The 15,491-nt window shown below is 51.5% G+C and overlaps 1 protein-coding gene across 5 annotated transcripts in view; it reads right to left on the bottom strand.

Moving 5' to 3' along the window:
• The window catches only part of SHANK3 (SH3 and multiple ankyrin repeat domains 3), a 372,580-nt gene that overhangs the window by 80,553 nt on the left and 276,536 nt on the right, over window positions 1-15,491 (bottom strand). For all 5 annotated transcript variants that reach the window (XM_072856101.1, XM_072856081.1, XM_072856107.1 and 2 more), the window contains exon 15: window positions 10,453-10,535. In XM_072856101.1, the coding sequence (XP_072712202.1) occupies window positions 10,453-10,535 (83 nt within the window). The remainder of the gene's footprint in view (window positions 1-10,452; window positions 10,536-15,491) is intronic.

Below are 15,491 nucleotides of genomic sequence, written 5' to 3'. Positions count from 1 at the left end.
GGCTAGTTGTCAAATAATGGATCGCAGTTGTACGGCAGAAGTCCTCTCCTGCAACAGCAGCATAGCAGTCATTCTGCTGAGTAGCTCTTGAACATACTTAAATCACCAGGAGGAGATGGGGCTAACAAGCCACTGTTTTGCCTAACGATGCAGCGTATGTCATGCACCAAAAGATGTCAGTGCCTGAAACATCTACGTGTTGGCTGCTGATCAGTGCCTGGCCAGCAGCACGGCACCGCCACTCGCACAGCGCCGGCTGAAAAGCGTGATGCACAGCTTCTGGCACCGGTGGTGTTGAAGCAGTTATCTCAGTCCACTGCTCTATACAAGTAGTAAGTTTAGGTCTAGTGGTCTTGACTGGGGTGCATACAGATTCCTGGCAGATGGCGTATTTGATGTTGCAATGAGTTACTTTGCATTACTTTCTCTGAAGGGTCATTAACTCAGGAGTGTGAAGAGGGGCATGCAAGCCAGCACCGAGACCAGCACGAGAGACTCTCAGAGCTTGGCTGCGATGGCTCGTACTGCCCTCCCCTCGAGCAGAGGAATTCTCACCTCTGTAGGAGAGAAGCTAAAGCTGGTTGGTAAGAAATGCAACAGCGAGGCCACAGTTGCATGAAGCAGCTGGCTCAAACATATGCAGGGCCTAGGAATTCAAAACAGAGACATGCTCCCCAAACCCTGGCCAGGCTGGCAATTTTGGGGCCAGGTGAACCGAAGGCTCTCGCTCAGGGCTTTTCAGCAGACTGATGGAGGTGTCTTTTCCTCACGTGAATCTTTAGTCCATGCAGGATTCACTGTCTCATCTTCATTCAGAAGAGCCAGTGGTAAAAGGACACTCTTTGCTAGTGTAGGGACAGCTCTGAGCAGGATGCACTGAAGGATCCAGGCTAACTTTCTAAGAACTCAAACACCAAATGTCTGCTTTAGTGGCTGATGATGCTTGAACAAACCATTTGCCTTAGAGACATGCAACAAGCAAGTCAGAAAAACCCACAATTATCTAGTCTGATATCATGCATGACAGGGGCCAGAGCCTTCAGCAAAGGTCCCTGTAGGTCCACCTCTCACCTCAGCTGCGGTATGCAGAAAGCATGGGTTTTGTTAGCAATATAAAGATGTATTGCATCAACAGGCCTAGATAAGTTATCCATCACCCTAAGTGTATTATCAAAACAATGTATTTTTTAAGAGCTGTGTCAAAACCCTAATGAAGCAGTAGATTTAATAACAGTCCATGGATGATCTTGTGCATACATCTCCTTTGATGTCAGGTCACCCCAGTAAATGTGACCTACATTCTCTTTCATTTGCATGAAATGTAGAGACACTGATTTCATACAGATAAAAATATTTCCATCATTTACCATACTACTTCTTTATTATTTTATTTACCATTTTTATGGAAGATTTTTTCTGCTAACTCAGCCATCGGCTAGCACCAGGCCAAGACAAAGTTTGCCTGACAAGACATTAATGTGCTGAATGATCTGATTATGCTTAGATGTTTTTTATCAACAGCCTTCTATGACTTCTTCCTTTGATGGAAGCTAGCTTAAGTGGCAAACAGTTGACAAGTCATCCTACCGATTTTTAGAAATGCCAATCCGACATTTGATTTCTCCAAATCCTTCAGGACTTCCCCAGTGTTAAATTCAACTCTTTGGATCAGTGTTGACCAGCAAGTTCTTTCAATAGTCTGAAGTTCAAAGAACCACAAACATGACCTTGCTGCAGCCTGTAGCTGCAAAACTAGGTGCCCATTAACGTACGCTGGGCGCAGGCCCAGAATGATATCAGGTTTAAGGTGAGAAAGACCTTGTGTATTGCCTGAACCTCTGAAAACAGGAAAAGGGGAGACTCAGGCTCTCTGAGTGTCAAGTAAATTATTTATATTATGATAATGAGACATAAGGTCTCTGTAGAGTATCAGCACTGTACTTCACGATACGGGAGCATCAGCATGACATACCAGTACTGCCCTCTCATTATACATGCATCATAATTAAAGTCATGAAAAGGTTAAGTGGAAGTCCTGACCCCTGGGGAGGATAGAGTTGGACAGATGACAATTTAATTGGTTTCTTAGCCAGGAGAAGGAGCCTGACATGAGCAAACCACGTATCACAGTGGCTCCGGGTACGCCCGTCCCATCAGGCTTACGCCCGCAGCGATCCCACAGTTGCACAGTTCAGAAGCGCTGCCCCGCGCTTCCCCACCATGGGGCTGACGACAGCCCGCAGACGGCGGAGAAATCCTGAATTACAACTCAGAGAAGAGTCGTCTGAAGGACAGTTCAAGGATGCGCTTTTCTTATTGGTAATCAAAATCTAAACTGATAGGGAATACAGATAAAATTAACCCAGGAAACCCAGCCTTACAGCCAATTTTGTCACCTGCATTATTGATGTGTTACATGAGGACTCCAGGCACACCATTTTCCGTGGGCTGGAAGCCATATATCTACAGTAACTGCATGCCATGATACGCAATTTGTAAAGTGTCACTAGTGCCTTAAAGATTCAGTAAACAAGGAAATGCATCCTGAAGTCAGAACTGTACCCTTATGAAACAAATACTAGAAGCATAATTTAATACAGGAGGGGGAAAAACGTAGACAGAGGAAGCAACCAGCTCTCCCTTGCTACTGCCTGAAGGCCCGGCACTCGCCCACAGGGAACAAGAAAGAAGCTCTAGTAATGGGCAAGTAAACACAAACTAACCCACCCCTTTTCCGTGCAGAGAATGAGGTCTGCAGGGCTAGCTGCTCCCCGTCAGGCAGCGGATGGAGGAGCTGTGGCCTCCAGGTGTAGGTGCGATCTGGAGGTGCAGCACTGGATTTCCCATCCGCCTCAATCAACTCGGAGACTCAGGCAATACAGGGGAAGCCTGCTGTTTACTGGAGTCTGCAGCTGTGCTTCCTTGTTTCAGACCCTTCCCTTACAGCTGCTTTTAGTCATTATTCAGTCACATATATCAGTGCCGTGCTTACACCTGGTCAGTACGGAGACTGCTCTATTTTACTGCAAAGGACCTGTGAAGGGAGGAAATTCTCCTGCACTACACAGCAATTAAAACTTCCTGAGTAAGTGCCAGAAAAGTTGTAAAACCAGCTTGCCACCTGAGCAAGGTGCCTTACTTAAGCTGATGGGTACTGGGCACATCGTTTTCTCAAAACAGAACTAAATGAAATACACGTTGAAAGCAACCCTACGGAGCTCCTGCAAACCACGCCACGTGCAGGAGACCTTGGTGGTGGGGCTATCTCCTTCCGAACCACCAGAGCCTGCTGAAAGGGCAGAAGCACCTCTGGAGAACACTGCTCTGGCAAAGGCAGGGGGTGGACAGAAACCCCACTGCTACGGGAGAAGCCCTGACTGCCACCCCTCTGTCCCCACGGCAGCCTGTCCAGCCCACAGGCCTGATGCGGAAAACCCATGCTCCTCGGGGTCACGGGAGACGGAGCCCTGCGTGGGACGCGCTGCTGCACGCGCCGCCCGAGCACGGCCGTACGCAGACATCCACGCGCTGCCGGCAGACCGCACGCCCTTTGAAATGAGTCGGTACTGGCCACGGCGAAGCGATGGCTCAGAACAAACCTCAGGAGCACTCCCCGCCTGCTCTTCCCTAAAAGCCAGCCGCTCGGAGGTGGTGGACAGACGCCGATGCTGACAGGACTGGAGCAGGCACCAACCCGGCACCAAGATGCTCGATCCACCTGTAGGGCTGTTCTGCTGACAGCCAGAGACCAAGGAGCAGGTTGGACACGCAGGGGATGGTCAGAAGAAGAGATTTGGTTTATTGCCTTGATCTGGGCTGTGGTGATCGAGCACAGAGCTGCCAAACAGCCCCAGGCACATCATCCACGTGCCTTTGTAACCTCTTCCCGGCTCCTAGCAGTCCTTTTTGCTGCCCCAGTTTCCTCCCAGATGAACAATCTGCCTCTAGCTACTTTTACCCCACTCGCCCCCGTTCTGCTACACCTGCCCTCAAATCTGGTATTTGCAATGCCATTACCTCGGCAGTCTTGGCCGGACCTGGTACCACTGAGCGGTTCCCCCCAAAGGTCTCCAGTATTCCCTGTCAGTTGTCTCTGGAGCTTGGCCACGTCTAGCATCGCTCCCCTCACACACGGATGAAATCCCGCCATTACGCCAAAGCGCTGTCTGTGACTTCACCAGCTCCCTCAGTGCTAGCTGTCACGTCCGACCTCTCCCGTCCCGTCCCGTTGTTCTCTGCCTCCTGTTCAGTCAGCTTAACCTCAGCCTCGTCAGCAGCCCAGCCATCTGCCTACAGCCCCAACACCGATGAAACAAGAACTATGAACCAGAACTACCCACAGTGTTCAGAGCTGGATGTAGCCCCGGCGATGGAGGAGGAGGACTCCGGTACTCCTTACACAACCTGGGAATCCTGACCTCTGTCTCTCGCGGAGCCCGAGCGAAGGCTGAGCGCAGCAGACCAGCCACCACAAAAGCCAGCTTGGGACCAGACCCTCCAAAAATACCATTTCCAGATCAGAGCTCGCAGGAAAGCTGTAGGTCAGAAGTCTGTAATTCGGTGACAATTCATCTGTAAGTGCCTACCCAGGAAGGAAGTAAAATCTAAAGAGGCTCTCTTATCTAACTGGCAAAGGCAAAACTAAATCAAAAGGTTTGGAATTAAATTACAGAAATTCTCGCTGGCAATGAGGTAAAACTTCCTAACAAGGAGGTCTACTGTTCATTGCAGAAGCTCGTGACACTCGTACCTCTCAAGGAACTATCACGTTAACGCTGCAGCTTTGGTTGTGCCGTTTGATCACTGCGGCTATTTCCTGGTCGTAAAAGCCCGCTGCCCGGGCTGCCTCGCACCAGGGACGCCCGCTTCAGCTGCGCCCAGCAGTCAGGAGAAGCCCTGGCAGAGCCAGGTCACCGGGCAGCGCCGGCGTGGCTTTGACAGCCCCCTCAGCACCACAGCTCCGAGGGCGAAGGCCCTGCGGCACCCCAATCCTGCCCTTTGGCACAGGGGTGCCGACGGCCCCCGAAGCCAAGGGGAGGGTCCCAAGAAGCCTTGGCTCTGCCTCTGCCGTGCCGCCGCTGCCGGGCAGACAGCGCCGCTGCTGGCACACGGCGGCATCCTGAAGGGACGCCCGTGCCACGAAGCTGGTTCAGTGGTACCTGCCACGGCCAGAAGCGTGCCCAGAGCTGGGAGCTCTCTCTTCCCCTGCCCCTCTGTGCTGCCTCTTCCCCTGGGCTGCCCATCTTCGTGGGGAATTGCTCCCCAGGACCTGATACAGTAAGCCCCAGCCCCGATTTGGACCCTTGCAGCACCACAGTTGATGGCATTTCAAGATGCAGGCTTCCTGGGACTCTCTGCGAATACTGCCTTTCTTGGACAAGTTACTTTTATTACTAGCCAAGCTTAGCAGTGAAAAATACTACAAGTTAATTCAAGCAGAGCAAATTGTTAAGATCCCAGTTACTTCACCGGAAACATATTTACAGAGTGAAAAATAAAATCATAAAATGGGATTCTACATTATATCGACTGCAGAATACTGTAGCTGCCTTGGTACTTCTCACCTGAAGCCCTGAAGGCACGTCTCAGTCTCAAGGCTCGGGCAGGAAGCCGCACACCGCTGTTCTGACACCCAAACAGAGCACTGGAGCAGCAGGTACCTGTTGCAGCTGGGTGGCCAACAGATAACAGGCACTAATGGAGTACGTGCACTTGGGGGCAGGGAGAGAAGGGGTGCTACGGCCGTTATTTAAGATCAGCTTTTGAGTTTTACAATTTCTAAGGCTACTATAAAACGCGTCATAAGTAGCATTTGCCATATCTAGGCTCTACTGGGCCTTGTTTCTAGTTTTCCATTAGATCTCCGTAATGAAGACACCACCCTTAACAACAGATGACAGACGGTGTTTGACGTGCTGTCTGAACACCTCCCGTCCCAATTTCTATCCATCCTGAGGGTCACGAAGTGTCACAGCACTCCTCTGCAGAAGAGCCAACTTCTGAAAACCATCAGTGAGCTCTTCCATTTCCATGAAACTTTATGATACCAGCACTGCATCCCAAAACTCGTTGGAGGGCTTTAGGGCAACCTCCCCTCTGCCGCAGACCAACAGCAAGATCCTCAAGCTCTGACTACTTGCCTCACCGTAGCCCTCCTCGTGCCCCCAGGGCTGTGCAGGGCAGGAGCTGCGGCTGTCAGGGACCCCCATCGGGCCAACGAGACCCAGCACCGGGCACTTCACAGCACCAAAACCCAGCCTGCAGAGGCTTCTGAGCCTGAGGTCTTCACACCAAGTGCTGACAGGAAACAAAACTAAAACTCCCTCAAATGATCTGCTGATCGCTACAGATCCAGGCAAGTTCTGCGCTTGGGTGGCTGGGTCACTGAATTCACCCAAGGACGTTGGTTTCAGTAACTGCAATACCAGCTGCTCTGACTGGTCTTTACACAAAGAGACGCAAACACAAACATCTGATGCTGAAGATCAAACTTTAACCTTCCTGCGGAGAAAACACAGTAAAAACAAGTGGGAGTTTGTGAAGCGAGCAGAGGATATCCACGCAGAGATCCTCCCTAACCTGAGCCCTGAGCTCTCTGCGCTTTCCCCCGCAGAGCCCGTGCGGCCAGAACTCGGTCTCGACCGTGGGACCGAGCCACTGGTGAACGGCACGCGTGCACCGCTGGAGGGGACACCCAGCCTGCCGTGCATGAGCTGCTCCGTGGCCAGGCGCAGGCAAAGGGGCGTTGCGATGGCTGCACGGGCTTCCAGGCGCAGGACTGGAAGCTGCATCGCCACAGTGCCCAATTTTTCTGCGATGTTGAACATAACAAGACGCTCCCAGGGAGTGCTCTGGAGTGACCGCGGGGCTGGGGACAGCAACGGCTCCCCTGGGGCCCCACTGCAGCCCAGCCGGGAGGGACGGGGCTGGGGTACAGACCGACCCTCCCCGTCAGTGACTCCCACGGATCGGCACTTCGGTCACGAGCTGTGACCTGCTGGTTTTACAAGCGGTCCTTAACAGTCCGGCTCAAATGCACTGGACACAGGAGGGGCATGGAGGGGCAGAGAGGCCATGGCAGGCAGAGGAGAGCAGGAGGGCCCGGTGCTGCGGGGAGGCCATGGCAGGCAGAGGAGAGCAGGAGAGTTTGGGGCTGGGGGGGCCATGGTGTGCAGATGAACACCAGGAGGGCCCCGGGCTGCGGGGAGGCCCTGGTGCCGGGGCAGGCAGAGTGACAAGGGCACTGGCTCCAGGGAGCAGCGAGAGCTGGGAGGTGTGGGGAGCCGGGCAGAAACCTGGAAAGCAGCTCTGCGTTCTGCATCAAGGCAGGTGCACGTGGTAAAGCAGGTGAAGAGCTTGCTTGGCTGGAGAACCAGGGGGTGGGTGGGGGGAATAAAAAATTGACAACATTTTGGAAAGAAGCAGGAGCAAACCAAGCCCCACAGTGGATCAGCACAGCATCGTCTCCCCAACAGCATACAGGATCAGCTGCTTCGGGAGATACGCAAATGACGGGAAGCAATAATCTCGGGTAACTTTGTGAATAACCTGCCCTGCCTGGCGGCTTCTCCCCAAACTAAGCAGAGAAAAGAGAGCTCGCACCCTGAAGCAAGGACTTAGAGCCATCTCCTTTTCTTTTTTCAAGACATTATTTGTATTATTGGCACTATCCTTGCTATTCATATTATCTACTCCTTTCCTAGAGAGTAAATTCGCAAGTCAGGGACTGCGTGTCCCTCTACCGCTTCCACAGAACCCACCATAACCAGATGCCAATGAGCATTAACTGCCCAGGAACAATATTCCTCTGCCCAGGGAACTGGTAGCAGGGATGCGCCGAGACCATGTGAGGTGCAGTCACTGTATCAGCTGCAACAACCACTGTTTACAGGGATGGCCCCAGGGAAGTATGTATGAATATTTTATGAACCATATTACTAAATAGATAGTGCCTGATCTGTGGTCAGGTTAGCCAGGAAGAGGGAGGTTGCTCTAGTCCAGGCACAGATGACTGGTTGAGTTCAGGATATTACAAGCCAAGAAATACCATCTTTCAGCATTTTGAGCACAGGTCTACCATTCATGTACATGCAAGGTAGGGATGGTCTCTCTGGGCCAAGAAATGAAGAAGTGAATCCACCTGCTCATCACCTGCTGTCACAGTGCTGAGCGAAGGGGCTGCCGCACCCCTTCCCACCTGCTCCACGTGATTCTCTAAGGCAACGGCTGCAGGCAAGTCCCGTGTCCAAAAGCTGCAGCTTGTCTCCTGCAGGGAGCAGGATAAAATAACCTCTGTCCAAATGCTCAGTTGGCTTGACTGGGACATCACTTCTCCTGGTACTGGCCAGAGGTGGAGATGGGATGGGCTGGGAAGGACTGGCTCTCCAGGGTGGTGGGCAGTGCCCTCTGCCTGGCGTGCAGCTCACATGCACGGGCAAATTTGGGCTTGGGAAGGAATCAACCCTCAGCAGGACTGGTAGAAGCCATGCAAGACTTTCACCATCCTCTGCAGCGCAAAGTGCAGTCTCCTCTGAGGATCATCCAGCTTAGTCTTGCTTAATAACCAGCTCCCTCCCTCTGCAGGGACTTTGCTGATGCTCTGGTCCCTGCTGTTTTCAGACCCCTTCTCTGGTTCACCCCACAAGGCCTGAAGCGTTTGGCACAGAGTATCTAAATGAAGCGTGAGCGGTGCTGACACCGACGGGGCCTTGACGGAGAGTCTCAGCGCTCCTTCCAGCTTAAACCCCACGGCAGCACGAAGCACCAGGCTGAGTGGCTGGGAAATACGGGGGTGACTCAGAGCCACCGCATTCACCTCTCAGTCAAGAGGACGCTGCTCCCCAAGAGGCACCAGCAGACTCACCAGCACCCGTCCCAGATGGCAGCACGACAGACCATGCCCACCCTGCGAGGGCTCCCAAGCCACGACCCTCTGCAGCCACACGCGGCTCAGTGCCCCCTGCAGCAATGCCAGGCTGCAAATCCGTAAGCCAGACCCAAGTCCCACACAGCCTCACGCCCACTGTTTAATCCGCTCCAAGTCCTCTCTCTCAGCCTCAGCAGACAAAGGAAAATACAGAGCCTACAAACGTTAGGAGGGCAAACAAGAAAAAAGAAAGAAAAAAGGAAACAGGACAAAATTTACCCCATTTTTCCTAACACAATAGCTGCAAGTCTGATCTGGCAAAAAAATGGATGCCATTTTGAGCCCTGAAGTTTCACTTCACGTTACACACACCGATGTGAGCAGCACACGGACAGACACGTATGTCACATATATAGGGAAGGGGAGAGAGAGGGAAGGAAGAGACAGCAACCATATTCCGACAGGAACGCAAACACACCCACTGGCACACAGAGCCCTTTCGCGATACGGACAGAACAAAGACAATTCAGGAATCCCCACAGAAAATCACACCCAAGATCAAAGCCCAAATCACAACGATCTTCACCCACGCTGAGGTCCAGGAGAGGAGCAGCAGTACCACATGAGCTGGCAACCACTGCTTTAAGCTTTCCCTCCTGCATCCTGCACCCTGCATGCAAGGAAGGGACGGAAGCATGCACGGCTGTGCCTCTGCTTTCAGCAGCTGCATTTCTGAGACCCCCCCCGCCTCTCCCCAGCCTTCAGCCTGGCACTGCTGGAGAGAGGACGCTCCAGCTGGAGGGGGACCTGCCTCCCGAGCACAGGGGCTGAAGCCTGTTTCCTATGTGAATACGAGCAGCTTCGTTACCAGTCCCCAAGGGACTCTTTTTTTGTAGCAAAAAGATCGGTTTCTGGCAAGAGGAGCCACAGTAACAACCCGGTCCAAGGCATCGGCTGCACGAGCACAGGCGCTCCAGGGCTGTGCAGGGGACGCGTGCCCCAGGCACGAGCAGAGGCTGTCTGGCAGCACAGGGTCGAAGGTATGGTGGCAGCCGCAGGACAGACATCTACTGCTTTGCCCTCATGCTGGGGCTGAACCCCAACACAGCCTGGGCTCCAGGAGGAGGACCCCCAACTCTACACAGCCAAAGTATAGTGAAATACTTCAAGCATTAAAAAAAAAAAAAGCCATGGAGGACACAGGCCCTGCCCCACGGGTCTTACACCTGCACCTGAAACAGAGCACATGCACTTTATACGCCCAGTAATTAGGCAGAAGTGAAAACTCCTACAAATGCAAAGCTACGAATACCAGCATCTGTACCAGAGCAACACCCCAGAATGTGCGAGAGATGCACATTTGCCATGAATGGCCGTTTCTGTACAATGCGTGTAACCAGAGATAAGCTGCCCTCACGCTGCCTAGCCGTCGGAGAAAGAGAAGAGTCCCCTAAGAGACCCCAAGGCACAGGGGCTCGCGGGCTGCTCGGTGCAGCCAGGGAAACGGGGTCCTGAGCACCAGCCACAGTCAGGAGAAGGAGCTTTCCCTCCCAGCCCCAGGACCGAGCGAAAGAAGCAGCCCTTACCTTTGGCCCCTCGCAACACAAACCCGAATCCCTCATGCTCCCTCTTCTGCAGCACGGCCGTCTTCTCCTCAATGATGTAGTCACTGGGCAGGAAAGAGCACAAGAGAATGATGCTAGGGTTAGATTTCAGCACCATGCTGCCAGGCGGAGGTGGCCTTTGTGCCTGTGACAAGGAGACCTCTTCTCATCGACCGTTTCATCTCAGCAAGGAGTTGGGCACAATCTGCTTCCCTCCCTCCCTCGCCCAAAGTCAGAACAAAAAGACGAAAGCTACTTTCCCTCAACGTGTAGGTGGAGGAAAGCCCCGGCTGCCTGGATCACCCTTCTGCCCACCGGTCCCCTTCTCAGTCACCTGCATACGCATGCAGGGAGCTTACTGATCCCACTTTGGGCTTCCCTTTAAATGATGCCCTTAGCATATAACTGAAGAGTGGAGCGCCTGAGCAGAGGAGGTGCGGGGGGAGGCAGGCAGCCATCCATCAGGGAAGCAGCTCTCTGAGACTTTCCGGTTGCCTCTCGTATGAAAAAATTAGACGCTTGACAAAAGGAGAGGTGCCTCTTTGGTAAGTTCCCCGGGAGGGAGAACAGCAGAGTTTATATCCTCATCCCGGTGCTCTGATCTTCTCTTAAAATCCCCCCCCGCGTTGCTAAGTAACCGTCTGTCATTAGCAGAGGGGGGATGCATGGCATTGTCCTAGTTTAACAAAGCTGCTCTCCCTGCCCTCCGCCGCGGCCAGACGAGAAGAACGGGGAAAAATCCAGCGGAGGAGAGAGAGGAACGGCCACGCAGCTCTGCGCGGACCCCGGCCGCCAGCGACCCTTCCAACAAACCACCTCTACGCGCGCCGGGAGGGGCGGGGGGCGGCGGGGAGGGGAGACGGGAGAGGGATTCTCTCAGCAAACGGGAGCTTAAATGCAGCCCTGCAAATCCCTCCCAGCAGAGCCGCATGTCTGACATCAGAGTGGAATTAATCAGGGACCTCGGTCCTTCTCGGCGGCGCGGGAAGGAGCTTTGCACACCAAGCCAAAAGCGAGCGAGGCAGCGATGGCCCAGGCCAGCCCCAGACCGGGGCACGTGCAGCCAGCGATGGGGTCTGCCCAGCGCGCAGCAGCGGGGAACAAAGACCGCGCACCACCGCGCTGCACAGAAACGCGCTGCCAAGGAGCAGGTACGGCGGCGGGCGCGCAGGAGGCGCGCTCGCAGGAGGGAGGAGACGGCCGTAGACAGGCGCTGGCACAGAGCAGGCTGGGTTTGCACACTGCGGTATGAGGTGCCCCAACATGCGCGGTACCGCCGCTGCAGGCAGGCACACGCCCCACCGGCACACGCGTCCCGCACCACGCCACGCCGAGGCTGCCGCCTCCTGCCCCTTGCTGCAGGGAAGGGGTCGCTGCCGGGGCTCAGGCTGCACCCCGCGTCACCCGCCGGGACCCCGCCGAACGCAGCAGGGTCTGGGGGGGGGTGGTGGTGGGTGTTTCTGGATGGAAGGCAATGGGCTCACAGTGCTGCCGCGTGGACTGGGTTGGGAGCCCACATTTTCGTGTGTACTTTCTAGGAGCCATGGACTGCGACCGACAAGCACCGGGACAGGACACACCTCGCTGCATCCTGTCCCTCTGTAGCCTCATCTGCCAGGGCTGGCTTTACAGGCATCACAATCCCTTTTTGGGAAGGTAGTTCTGTGATTCTGCCATTAACACCACAGTAGTATCTAGCTCCTAGCAAGATGGACAGAAATATTGTTTTCCAGACCAAGGGAAGGCAATCACAAAAGTCAATACATGCAACGGCTGCAGGTACCAAGGCACTCCAGTAAGATGTGCAGCAGGCATCGTCCACAGAAACGAACGTGAGACACAAGCCCGAGTTCCTCGGACTTCCCTGGGAGTTCACTTTGCACTATAATTTTGAACATGCTTAGGCACTATCCACGAAAAGACAGGGTATCTATAAAAGCAGTGACTTCATGCAACAAAGTACCTACACATGGATACACTTCAACAAAACTATGCGAACCGCTTTAAGGGAGGCAGCTGCTGTCATACAGCCATCCCTTTATGTCACATTTTCAACACATTGGCCTGTCTTTCAAAAGCAGAGCTGGTTATGCATATGCTCCTCAATATGCGTAAAACTCTCCCCGCTACAACGAAATCCTCTCTTCCAAGTGTAGAGTGTCCTACTGGAAACAGATTCATGGCTACCATGCCCCGAAGAGGTCATTACGGTAACATAATCCTCCTGTCCACCTAACAAGAGCCAGACAACCTCAAACTGTGATTCCTGTATCAAAGCAGTTGTGGATGCCCCATCCCTGGCAGTGTTCAAGGCCAGGTTGGATGGGGCTTTGAGCAACCTGGTCTGGTGGAAGGTGTCCCTGCCCATGGCAGGGGCCTTGGACTAGATAGTCTTTGAAGGTTCCTTCCAACCCAAACCATTCTGTGATTCTGCGATAAGCCTTTATCTTCTGTTTGAACTATGACTTACCACATAGGAGGAGAGCTAGACCTAACACATTTCGCATCCACAGGAATATCCCCCCTTTCCATATGACATGTCAATCCCTTGTAGATGACCTGTGCCAGATCTTAACCCCATACCAAGAGCGAATTCTGCCACCTCTACAAGAATGTGTTTGTGCATGTGTATATGCAAGAGAAAGAGAGAGAGGGAAAGGGAAACAAATGTTTATGTATAAAATAATGATTTCTGTTTACCTGGTGGTGGGCTGAAGTGCCCAATTAGTCCTGCTGTGATTGCTTTGTCAATGAGAAAGCGAGGAATCCATGATGAAAGAAAATTCTGTACCTCTAATTCTTCCCATAGGACCTCTGTGGTTGTTTCATCCACATGATAAACTGAAGAAACTCTTGACAAAACTGCTTGTACTCTGTGTAAGTACAATTTCACCCAGCCTCCCCCACCAATCCTCATCTGCCAAGATTTCCTGCAATAATGTAAGCCTTTAAATAAGTTCAAACTGCTGCTGCTCTTACCCAAAGTTATTCTGCACAAAGAATATTTGATTCTTTCCGCCACTTCTGAATTATTCCTCCTCCTACAAATAAACTGGCAAGAAGTACCTTAATTCAAAAACCTAAACTTGTCAGAAACAATAGGAAAACTCCCCAACACACTACTTACTGTCCCTGAACACTCCAAAAGTACGTATGTAGAGCTACCTGTGCGATTTTTAGCAATGTCGGACGTTTATTTGTTTTAGCTCACTCTCTTCCACTGTGTCGCCCACAGTGGGATTTATGAAGTTAGACTTGCAAGAGGGATCTTGCAAGAGCACTCCCAGTTTAAGTCCCCCCAGAACCTGCAAACCCTTTGCCCATTGCCACCTAGCTCTACAGGCACCTAAAACTCCTCAGGTTCGTAACTGACTACAGTAAGATCCAGTGGACACCTTCACATTCGGATATAACCACACTAATTAGTTCTACAGACAGATCTATATAAAAAGCGAAATAAAAAGTCCCTACATTTTTGTGAACTAGAATTGTGGGGGAGTAGAGAGACACCCGAGATGCCACTGATTGGCACTGCTGGAGTTCCGAGGGCTGGAAAAAGCAATAAAAAACAGCCTGGGGAAGGAGATGAAGCAGTGTAATCCAAGACCTGTGACAGTGTGATACCGAAAAAATAACCTGAATTAGTAATTTTAAAATTTTTGTCTAAATAAAAATAGGAACTTTCAAAAAATAAGATGTAGTAGGGAGTTATTTTAAGGTGTCAGAGAAAGATTAAGCAAAATAATGATTTAATACTCTTGTGACATAAACGTTTAAATAAAGTTATGACACCCAATGGAAAACAGCACCTCAAGTTCACTGCCAGATTCCTGTGCCCTACATTTAACTGGTAAATGAATAAATAGACGAGCTAATGTAACGATACAGAGCCATCAGAGCACGGCTCTTCAGAGCTGCTCCTCAAGACGACACAAGGTCTACCGGGCCGTCTCGTTTCTGCAGGGCTGAGTGTCAGACCTTCTGCTGGTTTGCCTTTTGTTGAAACCAAATTAAAGACAGTTCATGCACATGACGCTTGACTAGGGCAAATTATTTTAGTAACTGTGACTGTTTAGAGGGACAAACGCAATAGAGCTATCAAATGAACAATTAAAAAATTAGCATGGTTATGGCTGTACTAAATAGCTACAGTTAACTCCTGGTAATACCATAACAGCAAAGATTAGCTCTGACCCTAAAGCGAAAAACCAAGAATTAGAGTTTTTTTCAACTGCCTGGGCCTTGTGAAATTCACGGAAAGTGCCTAGGCAGCCTGCAGAAAGCATCTGACATCTGTGATGGGTTGTCTCTGAGAGCTTGCATGGGATGCACGACGCTCCAGAGGATCTGAAAAAGGGATGAAGCTCATCTTTAAAAACAGGCAGTAGAAAGATCAAAGGAAGTATAAAATGAAGCAACTCATCTTTAATTCCCAGGAAAATCCTCTAACAAACAACACAACAGTTTAATAAAACATCTAGAAGAAAAGAGGGTGATAAATACCAGGTGGCATGGATTTGAAAGAACTGATTGTGCTAAATGAACCTAATTTCTGTTTGAACATAACAGGTCTCATGAACATGGGAAAGGCAGTTCGGTGATATGTGTCTTGATGTCAGTTAAGCATTTTGAATGCTCTCACAAGGCATTCTCATAAAAAACAAGGGGAACATAAATGACTGCAAGGTGAGTAAATAGCTGGTTTGACACCTTTTTCACTGTTGCACTGGAAGGATGTACAAGTGGGATTTCACAGGGGTCTGTCTTGGGACAAGCTCAATGTTTTCACCAATGACTAGGATGTAACAGAGAGAACTTAATAAATTTGCAGAAGATCCCATCTGAGAGGACAGCAGCATGTTGGAAGAGAGGACTTGGATTCACATGCTACCATCACTGGAGAAATGGTCAGAAAAATACCAGAGGGAAAAGGAAAAGTGCAAGGTACTACAGTCAGGAGCTATGAAAAGAAAAACAGAAGATGGAGGAGGACTGGCTGGGCAGCCAGCTGGCAGGAGAGG

The sequence above is a fragment of the Ciconia boyciana genome, chromosome 1 (assembly GCF_034638445.1).
Source record: "Ciconia boyciana chromosome 1, ASM3463844v1, whole genome shotgun sequence".
Taxonomy (NCBI): Eukaryota; Metazoa; Chordata; class Aves; order Ciconiiformes; family Ciconiidae; genus Ciconia; species Ciconia boyciana.
The sequence above is the reverse complement of the archived record's forward strand: the minus strand, read 5'-3'. Positions and strand labels throughout refer to the sequence as shown.